This window comes from Cyclopterus lumpus, chromosome 22 (genome assembly GCF_009769545.1).
Source record: "Cyclopterus lumpus isolate fCycLum1 chromosome 22, fCycLum1.pri, whole genome shotgun sequence".
Classification (NCBI taxonomy): Eukaryota; Metazoa; Chordata; class Actinopteri; order Perciformes; family Cyclopteridae; genus Cyclopterus; species Cyclopterus lumpus.
Window position 1 is genome coordinate 15,133,167 of NC_046987.1, and position 12,545 is coordinate 15,145,711.

General features: G+C 42.5%; 1 protein-coding gene across 2 annotated transcripts in view; it reads right to left on the bottom strand.

The window, feature by feature from the left end:
• fermt2 (fermitin family member 2) overlaps positions 1–10,510 on the bottom strand; it is a 37,690-nt gene extending 27,180 nt beyond the window's left edge. Inside the window, exons 1-2 of one of the 2 annotated variants that reach the window (XM_034525399.1) lie at positions 10,279–10,510; positions 8,415–8,572 (exon numbers count right to left, since the gene is read on the bottom strand). In XM_034525399.1, coding sequence (XP_034381290.1) covers positions 8,415–8,571 — 157 coding nt within the window. In that variant the 5' untranslated portion in view covers position 8,572; positions 10,279–10,510. The remainder of the gene's footprint in view (positions 1–8,414; positions 8,573–10,278) is intronic. The other variant, XM_034525400.1, reaches the window with a different exon arrangement.
• Between the last annotated feature and the right edge of the window lie 2,035 nt (positions 10,511–12,545).

Below are 12,545 nucleotides of genomic sequence, written 5' to 3' on the forward strand. Positions count from 1 at the left end.
CTGGAAGGCAATACATCATTGCTGTTGCATGTGCACTTGATGACTCATATTTACTATTTATTTGTCTTCAAGCAGCAAAGCAGTACCAGTCAGCTGACACGTAAAGCAGGCTCATCTCTTGCGTCATTGATGAAGGTGATTAAAGTGTTTCACATGTTTTACGCACGCCGTCAGTGTCACGCAGTTAGCCATCAGTGATAAGCAAGGCCACACAGTGCAAGGGCTTTGTCATTTTCAGCTGATGTAAAAAATGACATCTGGGTGAGCCTGGTCATGCCGTTTCCTTGGCGACTCCAGGCTGACGCCGTGGGGGCAGTGGTGCGAGGCGACAACTTGTTTTCATACACAACAAAGACAAAGCTGCAGATTTGTCAGTCTTATTAACAAGCACACGCAGCTCTTTTCCCTCTAGAACACAAAAGCCTTTCTCTTTCTAAATATATTCCAGGTCTGAGGCCAGCAAAAATACGGGAAGCGTCCTTAAATTAGATCTACTGTAAATGTTTTTTAGGCATTCTCTCCCTTGTGACTTGCCGGCCAACAAGATAGTATCAACATCAGATACCTCACATGTATACAACACGTTTGATTGAGACAGGTGATTGCAAAATATGTGTGGCAGACATGAGATACGGTCACACAGGATTAAAGGTGAAGATTTGCAGCAGACAAACTCGTTTCTGCACTTGTGATGAATGTTAAAACAGATAACAAACTAAACCCAGAAGTCATACGTGCCATGAAACTTTTCCATCTGATAAACAACCAAGAGTGTGCAATACTGAAGGATGGGTATTGTTAAAACAAATAATGACAATACCAGTAGCCTTAAAGTGATAAGGACATGAACCCAAATGAGTACTTCATTCAATTCCGATCATGTGAGGGGAGGCTCCATGCTCCAGCTAGCTAATCGGCGCTCATGCAGCAGCAACCGCTGATATTTCAGTCAGTTATTATACAACAGCTCAGCTTCCTGCCAATAGTAAATCAAACAGGCCATGTATCACAGTCATTAAATATGCAAAACCCACCTGAACCCTTTCAAGCTGTCAAACTTTACCTGACAAATCATTTAGACAAAGAGACACTTAGTGCTGCCATTAAAGTGTTTTAGGCTGCAGAAACAAGAAACACAGGTTCATTGAGGTTGTGCCCTGTGTCAGTGATACACAGCTCACGCAAGTGAGAGATCATTAAGGTCAGGGCTGGCCTAAAAGGAGTCGGGGGACATTGTGGCAGACGGATATTGATTCCATACAAAAGTGTTATACTACCACTACGTCTTCACCACATACGGACAGACAAACCCAGTCTAAATCTAGATTATTTCTATTTTTCAGAGAATAAGTTGCTGGCTGATTTGACATCAGACACACACACACACACACACACACACATATCCCAAATGTGCTCATTGCTGTATAGCCTTAAGAATAGAAGATGAGCTTCAGGAGAAGCTCGACGCTGGTAACACTCAGGCTTTCCATCTGAAATGGGACGATACCCAATCCTTGTTGCATCATGGTTCAGGTCTCACTTCACCAGACAGCTCCAAAAAGGACGAGATTAGCCTGCTTTGCTACAATTGAGGTTGACAGGCGAAGTGGTGGAGGCAGAATCATGCCTTATACTCAGTAAAAGACAATAAAGATATTTCCTCAGAGTGGAATGGGTCAGAAATCTTAACAGGAAATCTGGGAACATCCAGCCAGTTGGAGTAAGAAGAGAGGGCAACAGGCTTTGATGCATTAGGAGAGGCCAGGAGGGCTATTAGACCAACCTCCTTAGAGATGTTGTTTGTATCCATTTGTCATAATACAAACACAGCAAAACAGTGTCCCCTCCGCCCTGACACAGCTTTATACAATTAAGTGTTCAGGGACCCGGTGGAATAATGACATTACAAAGAAATTCTGGGACTAAGATCAATGGAGCAGATAGACAATAATCATCTGTCCTTCTAGCCATGAATACATCCTGCCAGGGCCCACTGATGCCGGTGAGAGTTGAACCAGAAGCTCAGAAGCTTCTCGCTGAATATCTAGAAACCCTTATTGTTTAATATTTAACAATATATTCAACAATAACACTTAACTGATTTATCAATGAATAAATGAGCAGACTAATCTGACAACCAACTAATCACTTTCAAGTAGAAAAATTGTTATAGTTAATTAATTGTATCTTTTTAATATAAATTATAAATGAAGTGCTGTTGGTCAGAAAAAAAATTGCAATTTGAAGACATATTTTAAATAATATTGAGATAGAGAGAAAACAGCCTTTAAAGAGATGTTTTGTTAAATTTCACACATTTTGAAGACACTACAGGAGAGATGCTATGTTATGCAAATAACCATGATAGATCACAATAACAAAGTAAAATGATAACATTTAGAATATTTTTTTTTTTAGCTTTGCTGTTAATTATAGTTCTTAGAAAGGAAGAATCTGAATTGGCAGGTGAAACTTCAACAGAAATTGGCCAAGAAAAATGTAAAAAAAAAAATAAAAAAAAAATGTAAATGGTGAATCTCCTATTTTGAGATATTTTTCTGACAAATGCATCAGCTGTGGAGGAAATGAGGGAACCAATGTCGCCTTTAAATAACCCGGAATTTTAAATCATGTTTAAACTTGACATAGCTGTAATGCAATCATTTTAACAAGTTAAGCAAGAATAAAGCCTCATCTCTTGGTTATGAAAATTAACAACTCACTTGCTGCTTTGCTCTGTAAAAGGATAATACAGAGACTGACTGAGTTTAAATGAATGAAAAGGGGGGCTGAGAACATGAACAAAAACGTCACATCAGTTTACTCTATTAGCACCCAGGTGTGTGTGGTGTTACGACAACAATGTGCTGCTCCAACATTTCCTTCCAAGGGATCTACTGCGTAGCCAACAGGAAGGCGAGGGGGGGAAAAAGCAACAGGCTTCCAATTCCCAGAGGTGACATGAAAGTTTGTCTTTCTGCATGTTTAAAAAGTCAAACACAACGATCGCCCTTATCAAGCACACCGGTTCTTTCATGAAAGAGGACAAAGAGTGATTGAAATATCCCAATTATCATTTTTTTCCTCCTTCTAACATAGCAAATTAATCTTTTCAAATATGAATTTGTGTCCTCATTTTCTTGAGGCCCTAGTACCCTGTAAGTCTTCATGTGATGTTTGGCGCATCAAGCAGCTGATACTGTTCCCACACGACCCTTCATGGAGGGGCTTTATCGAAATACTGACAACTGTCAAGTTTATATCAGTCTCAAACAAAACTTTTCCTTGAACGATCTGCAAGTAATTAACTTGGTAGGATAGCACAGCATTACTTCCACAGTTGGATCCCTTCACTGACATCATAGTTCTGAAGCATTAGTCAAGGACTGCTCATAGGGAGGTAACTTTTACAATCCATCTGGTAGCACATGTGACATTCAGACTAACGTTTCATTCAATCCAGTTCGCACTGCCAAGCAGAATATTGACCGGAAGAAATAACCAACATAATTAAAAAATAGATATGTTTAGCTTGTGTGGGGGCGGCTAAATTGAACTCTCTATATGGGAAACACTGATGCATGTGAATGTATAGGCTTGGTGCCGTCTATGTGTGAACACATGAGCAAGTCAGAGTACAGAACAGCACAATCAATGTAGCATCTTGCGAGTGAAACAGGAAAGCTCTGGCCTGGGCAGGACCGCTAACTACTTCCTGTCCTGAGAGATTAGAGAGCAGGATGATCACACAGGCCGCCAGGCCATTTCTCACTTGGTAATGACAGACATTTAGGATGGCTCCACAGTCACAATCAATGAGTCGTATGACACACGGTGACATATCTGTACTGTGTGTAAGGGCAAGCCGATACAAGGAGAGGGAAAGTGGTTGTAGACATTCATCAAATAAATCTCACACTCTCCTGTGTGTGTGATGTTGAATGTAAAGAGCTGTTCACAGCATTCATTCACAGATGTGACTACAGTATCTCAGCTCTTCATCTGGCTTTCTGTAGGGACTGAAGAACCATCTACTGAAGAACCATCTTTCCGCTCAGCCCAAAAGAATCATATCCTTAAAAGAGAAAAACCCTGAGGAGGGCAGGAAGGCAGGAATGCAAGGAAGGCACAAGGGAGAAGGCGCATTAAAAAAAAAGCCCAGCGGAAGTTCAGCATCCTGTGTTAAATCACGTCTGTTTCCTAATGAAACCTGCGCTCCATTGTCAAAACCGAAGCCATCTCGCTCTGGTCACCACAACCGCCAGCAGACAGCATCTTGACGTCGCAAAAAGGACACAGAGTTCAAATAGCTGACAGCATTATCTTGTAAAAATACATGATTTGGACGAAGTGAATGTGGGCGGATGACTTTCGTCGATTCACTTGCGAATATGTAGGTCATCGCAAATACAAATCACTCATTTTCTCTGACATGCAGGGAAAGTTTTTTTGTGGCCGGCTGGTGGTACTTCAGCCAAAAACTGCAGGCCCCTAACTGGAAACAACCACATGAACTATCAAGAGTCACACTGGACCAATTAGTTCGCTCAAGTTCTATTTATGGAGCATTGAACAGTCAGCACAGACGGACCTGGTTCAGAAGCCATGAGAAAGGGGAACAATGTGTACTTCAATGTTTCCTATGGATTAGTGAGCCTTGCTACGTGGCCAGAGGAGCGGATTGTGTCAAACGTTAGGGAATTGCTGCCAAAAGAAGTGAGACAAAAAATGTTAAATATATATTTTCCACAAAACATTTTTTGATGAAGTTGGAATGAGAGGGGAGGGGAGGGGGGCGGGGGAAACAGATAGAATGGAAAGGAGGGAGTTGACATAGGGAGGGGGAGGTGGATGAAGCAGGCAGCAGAGAATCCAGCAATGACGGCAGTGACCAGAGAACAACATGCCAAACACTGGAAGTCATTTCCTGCTTCATCGAAGACTTTTATGGAATTTTAGCAGCGTGGCTAACGTCATAACGGGAAGGAGAGACAGAGCGAGAAAGCTCAGGCCCTTCTCACTCCACACATCCCCTTACCCCCACCTCTCTCTTTCCCTCCCATTTTCTCCTCCATCCAGTCCCTTTACCCTCAGCTGTCTTTTGTGAGGCAAAGCAGAGCCAATGCATCTCCCGCAATGCAACTGTAACAACACACTCACCCATCATTTACGTTTGCTCGCTACTCATGCTGCTCATTCCATGACTTGCTTGCTTTTTCAGTGGTTTGCACAATTAGCTAAAATGTTGTATTCCCATCTACAGGCCTGACAGGTTTGAAAGTCTGAGTCTTATACAGAAAAAACCTTTCCACCTCAAGTGTGTGCAAAACAACAATACATTTGTGTGAAACATTGATAGCTTAAGCACTTACTGTAAACCACAGTTTACCAGATTTAAATGCAATGTAACTTGGGAATAATCCCTTGAAATCCAATAAATCTCCCACCAGCTAATGTTGTTTGTGCAATAGTTGTTTACCCATCTAAATGGCAATATGAGCTTTTAGAGAGGAAAATACAGTCAGAGAAAGCAGGAGTGGTGGTAAGAAAGGAGGGATGAAAGGATCACAAGAGTGCGGGGACCAGGGGGTGGGGAATCAGCTGGCTTTAAATACTGCTCTCTTGGAGGGTTGCAGGGGAAATGGAAGCAGTGCTCGCTACCGTGATCAATAGCTAAGTGCCTTCCTGGCATTTGTCTATTTAATCCATTATCGAAAGGCCATTTGAGTCTGCAATGTGGATGAAAGACCTGCAGCGCACAGGAAGAGTTGAAAAATGGATGCAGGATACATGTTGGCGAGACACACCCACCGACCCGCACGGCCCTGCTCACGTGTGCAAACGCACGCACAAATACTACTAATGAGAACACTGGCCATCGTACAGAGGACAGCTGACTCACACAAGCACATACTGCTTCTGCATGCAGAAACACACGTTTGATAGAAAAAAAGAAGACAGCACACTCTCAGCCTCATGGAAATCTATTAAAGAATAACAGATCCTTCATTTTGGAGCGCGAGGAAGGACAGGAAGAGATTTGTCATTGCACCAGGATGTCCTTCCAATGTGAGACTGACGCATTGCATTGCCTGCCAAAACTCTGTGGCATACGTGTGTCCCTTCTCACAGCACCACGTAAAAACGTGCATGTGCATTTGGACATGTACATGTCTATGTATAACCACCACGTCCAAGCAAACAGTGGGTACGTGACAGCACTTCAGAGGTGTTCAGTGAGGACTGAGCAGCACCGTCACCAGCGCGAGCTGGGAGGTTTAGAGACAGGCCACTGGGAAAAGAAATATGTTGGCTTACCATTTTCTTTAACCTCACAACGCAACTCAGTTGTTTGCACAGATTGTTTCCCCTCACATCAAATAAACAATATCACATAGCCTGGTATTGGATTTTACAAGAAGGGTCACTGAAAAATCATGTCTACGGTATCATTTCATTGGACACATTTGAATCAAGAGCACATTATTGCCTGTTCCAAATGCAAAATATTGTGCGTGGAACGAATAGTGTACAGTTCTCCCTGCAGTGTGTGGCCATGTGGAAAACCCACGTTGTCGACGGGTTAATGATTACAACGGAAAAACAACGTGTTGACTCAGGGCAGGAGGGAGATGGCAGTCAAATTAAATGTCCCCACACTCACTTTGTGAAACCATTCAAGAGGCACCAAGACACTCTCAAACACTCACCGAGCAGTTTGATGTCAGCTCTGCTTCTTGTTCAGAGGCTCGATTACCTTCAGGCATACTACAGTGAGCTAATTTAACTGCAGTAAAAGGTGGTCGTAGTATGATATGATGAAAGGAAGTTGAATAACAGTAACCATGGCAGGAATTACAGTATTTATATTTTGACAATGGAAATATCATGCACACCCATGTCCTGTTATTTTACTTTGGTGCAACAAAAACCAACAACGGTCAACAAATCAACACTATTGTCAAACAGCCGGAATCCATAAAAGATAAATAAAAAGGTCATCAGCTAATAGCTACATCCAAAAGGAAACTAGGACGGAGGAAAACAATAGAAAAACATTCTTCACGCTACGCTATTGTCAACTTGTCACTACAACTGATACAATTTCAAACACATGAAGCAAAAATGTATTCTAGAACAAATTAATATACAAATAGCCACCACTGAAAGACTTTTCTCACACTACACCTCAGAGAAGGTGTCGTGTCCAGAAAGGTCATACCCTTCAACCAGAACTGAACAAAAAGGGCAAACACAACTCAAACAATGGATAAGGCCTTGAGTGACGTTGGAGGACCAATGAATTCATGTTGTCCCACACGCGGCAGCAACATCGCACTCGCCGAGCATAGATGATGGTCCACACAGACGGCCACAGAGAACAAAGACCTCAATTATGTGGCGCTCTTACAGGAGAGCTAAAAACAGGACCATGGGCAGGGAATAAAACCTTGGAGCGCTGCAGGAATGCCGAGCGTTCAAGCGCCATCAACACACAACACTGTCACTCCCAAATCGCACCGCCGCCGTCACCAGTGAACTTACTCCTGCCTCCATGAAGCAGGGCAGTGTTCAAGAGGCTGGAACAGAGGACCCTTATGCTTACTTTCACCCAAAATGTGTCAAGTGTGTGACTGCAGCTACAGAACAGTGCATGATACAGTGGGGGAGGGGGGGAGGTGAGGTGAGGTGGGGGGGTGGGGGTGGGGGTGGAGCTGTGTATGGTTTCTTTATACCTTTGGTTACTGACCCATATACACTGCAGGGTAACAAAGAGGAATATTAACCCCTGAAAGGAAAGTCCACAATCTCATGGAAACTCAACAAAGACAAGACAGACAATTACTCATTATGTCGTCTACACAATTAGAAAATTCTTTAAACTAAACAGGTTTCCTTATATCTACAAAGACAATAATGCAGCTTGTTCCCAACCTCTAGTTTCATACGCTTTGTCTCAGTGTTCCTTGCAGCTTTTTTTTTTTTTTTTTTTTTTTTTTTTTTTTTTTTTTAAATTGGAGAATGTATGTTCTTAACTTTGGCCAGTATTGAGAAACGGTCTGTACGCTTGCATAGACGTGTCGTATTTACTTAGAAGAATCTCACTTCTCAGAATGGTAAAAGAGAAAAAGAGGTATTTATTGCCCAATATGAACACAAATCTGCCATTGACACAAGGTAGAGGGTCATGAGTTCAAATGAAAGGGCCTTTATTACTGCCAACCATATCCACTCGATTGCAAATGGGATGCATCTTAAGTCTGAAGACTCACGGTGGACTGCTGTCATTTCTATCATGTCAAAACGAGTCAATTAAAAATAAGATCAAGTCTGTTTATTACACTTTAGATCTTTGAAAAGCACCAGTGAACTGCTCTGGCCCCTGCATGGCAACAGCGTGCATACATACATACCTAGTTTCTCCACGAGTTTGAGCATGACTCCTCCGATGTGGATCTCCCCAGTTACCCTCAGCGACACGTCCCTTTTGAGGTCGGTGACGTGCATCTTCAGTTCCCACGTCCCGTCGGCGTAGCAGCCATCGGGCATCCGGATCCCGTCCAGCGCCATCCTGCCAAACAGACCCACACGGTCAAGAAGGGAGAAGGTCCAGCTGAAATTCTGTCACACCGGCGTGAAAAGAAACCTTTTGACCCTCTGGAATGGAATACATGTGGTGCAAAGTCCATGCACTAGAACTGTACCCTGTTAGATATCAGGCCGAACCGAGGCGCTATTTCTGTGCATGTGCACTTTGGAGGCGTGTAAATTAACCAAGTAGATTTACTTGAGTATTGTTCTTGAGCACAGTACTTTACTGCAGCACTTTAATTTATAAATACACCCTTCTCCAGGGAGACTTTACAGTAATACTCCACTCCATTTGCAGTACCTGACAGCTGTAGCTGCTGGTTGCTTTGTAGATTAACATTTTACGTTCAAAATACATGATTAGTTTGACAAATAAAGCGATGGCATAAAAAGGGAATCGATTTGAGCACCACCTAGACAGCGCTTAGGAAAAATAGTTCTTAAACATAAAATAATCAATGCTTGCCAATACTATGTCACACACATGCACTTTCTTGCTTCCAAAGAGCCAAAAACAAAGACAAATAGAGGTTGCAGTAGTGCTGTAGCTACCCTTTTTACAGGGGCACTCCAGCAACACTGCACATCGAAGTTACTGGTACTACTCAACATGTAACAGTTGGGTAATGTCTTCAAAAGTAACTGTGATGGTGTCATATTGATGACATCAGGGTTACTGTATGTCACCTTGGAGTGGGAAGACAGATTTATAATAAAAAGCCAGCCTTACAGACTGTGGAGTTTAAACAACCGGGGACTTTTCCAAACACGATACAAAACTAAATCATCGGCAATAGAGTAAAAAAAAAAATTAGGTTTCACGATTTGGTGGTGGATACAATACACTAAACTGTTTTTCAATCTACAGATCAATAAAGATTGTATTTATATTACATTCCCAACACGTTTTTTTAATTTAAATATATTGCTGCTGATCAGTACAAATATGAAAGAATCACTTTTATTTTTTTTATTCCACTATTGCTTCTTTCGCTCTATTCAAGTATGACGTACTTCCTCCAACATTTGCATACCGTTATGAAAATACTACAGTGGCGGGGCAGATGAGACATGTTAGCTCACGAAAGCCCATTTGACCCTCACGGGATGATTTGGAAACGGGATGAAGGTGAACGTCATCCTCCTCGTGCTCGTTGCTGGGGCACAAGACGCGCCCTGTTGTGTGAAGTCACTGCCAGAAAAGTTACATTACTGTCTGTCATTCTCTGATCAGATGGAGTCTAATCAATAAACACGGCAAACAAAGGCTCACAGGCCCGCGGCTACAAGTCTAGACAAGGACCTTTGGCAGCTTACTCCGCAAAAGTGCCGGTTCACCTGTTACATAAATAAAAAACTAACGGTAAAGGCACTCTTACAAATAGGCAGAGGGGCTGGTAATGTCAGCGGAGTCCGACCAGCAGCTCCTCGGCTCCACGCGCACTCAGCAGTCGGTCTTAAAGCTTTAAGTTGAAGCAGAAAGTGGCTTCAAAAGGAAAACGAACCGAGCCGCTCGCATTAGCTAAAGAGTTGTTAATTGAAACGCGGGTGAAATGTACCAGAAGCGACACGACGACGACAAGACAACACACACACACACACACACACACAAAAAAACATGTTCATATTTCATAGCGGCGAACTAGCAGCAGCTTTGAGGACGAACGTTTAAATCTGTGCACTCACCTTCACAAAGACGAAAAGAAAACACTAAAACTGTCGGCTACTCGGTGCAGAACAAGTTCCCCCTCTTTAAATCATGTATACCGTCTTTTTCAGACAATAAAAGGCGGAAAGAAATCCCCGAGGAACTCGCTGGAGAAGTGAAGTATCCCAAACAGTTCCCCTGCAGGCTTCGGCTTAATGGAGTCCAGCCGTCTCTCTTCCTCCCTCCCTCTTTCCAGCAGCATATCACGTCACTGCTCCAGTCCCACTTTTCCTTTCATACTGGGAGCTTTTCTGGTCCCCTACTGGCCCCACTGTCACCTCACACATACACGCACGCACGCACACACACAAACACACACGCACACACGCACACGCACACACGCACACACGTTTAGGACCCGTGAGTGGGAATTGTGGGTTACTTCTCCCTGTTGCTCCTTTTTCTGGTAACCAGACAGCCTCTTTTCACAAGTCAGGCTTTAAAAATAATATATCTATAATTATTTTACCAGTACAATTTACTGGTCTAGTCTGGTATTCAGCATTAAAACATTTCAAAATAGTCCAAAACAATCTAACATATTTTCCACTTCTGTAATCCACTAAAAACAAGTACAAAATGTTTGTTTCCACCCACATTGGGGGGGGGGGACTACTGAAATCCATAGCATTGCATAATTTAGTACAAACAATTCATCTTATTCTGGACCTGGTTCCGGCAAAAACAATACTCTGTGCATCAAATAGTAAAATACTTTTTTCAGAACAGTTATTCATGTGAGTGTCAATATAACTTTTTGGATGTGTGAAAAAGATAAATCAAGTAACTCAACTACATCATATTTTAAATAGAACAGAGAGACTGCCTTGTGTTTGTACGTGTGTTTTATTACAGATTTCATCAAGTTGCAGAACAACATTCAACGCTGTGTGGATGATGGACATGCAGTGAAGATCACAAGCTGCCTTTTATGGCAATAATGCTGCGGAGCCTTGCGGCCGCATTCAGGGACCTTTGGGTCTTTAGCCCAGGAAGTAACGGCACAGCATAACAAGGCTCTCTGGTTTGTCACTTTTACAGTTTTATTAACTGAAAAGTTTCTCAAAAATCTCCCTTTTATGTGTTTCTTCACTTTTTCCCCCTCCTATTTCAGTGTAGACTAATTAATTTAGACCAAAAACAGCCCCAGTGGAAGACTGTGAGGTTTAGGAATTAGCCAACGTCAGATATCTACTTTCATTCCTGACACATATGTTTGAGCAGCATGCTGAATAGCTGGTCTAGGCAGACGTTTGTCAAACTACCTCACAAACACTTTGGGGTTTTAAAGTTAATAAAATACATTATTTCATTTTTTATTTTCTAATATAAAATTGCATTCTGGAGAGCAACATGTACATACAGCTGCAGACAAACGCAACTGCTCACAAGACAGAGAGATGGAAATTAAAGTGCCAAGAGTTTCGAAGCTGTTCTTAAGTACTTCACCTGATTTCCCATATTAGATGCCTTCAAATGTAGCAGATACTCAATACCATGTTTACTTTGTTTGGCTAATAACCATGAGACATCCTAAGCTGTCTGCAGCAGTCTGTCTGCATTATAATTAGCACTGTAACTATACACTAAAATAATCCTCAGTGCATGGCAACATCATGTGTTTCATGTTTTCTTTTCCCTTTTTGTGCCAAATTCAAAATTGTAATGGGGTTCACAGGAAGAGAATACAATAGCATATCATCAGTATACGTGAAGATCACGGCTTTGTTCATCCATTACATGCAAGACACTGAACATGATCTTGTCTGCTTACGTCTTCACTGCTGCAGATGAATAACAGCATTTTACGAGTGCATTCAAACAAATGATCGGGGGTGGAATAGAGAAAGGCTGCTGTCTCCTCTCTTTCCAAAGCAGAGGCACAATACACACTCCATCACACACTCTCCAAGTGGTCTGCAGTAAAGGCCCATGAATCATCACGATTTCTGGCTCCCCGTCCCGGTGAACTCGCTCAGCTCCAATCCTCCAGCTCAGGAATCTGGTTCTTCAGACTACGGTCGGCATCAAAGCGATTTATAACTCCTCTCCCTGCAGCTCCGACCCCCTCGTCAGAGTCTGGCACCCGACACGTTGCCTTTTATAGGCTGTGTTTTAATTGCGGAGTAAATATTTGAGTCGGTCAGATGCAGAGCAGGAGAGTCAGATGAAGAGGAGAGCTGTCTTGGCTGATGATGATGATGATGATGAGGTGAAGAGGAGAGAGATTTAAGCAAAAAGGTGG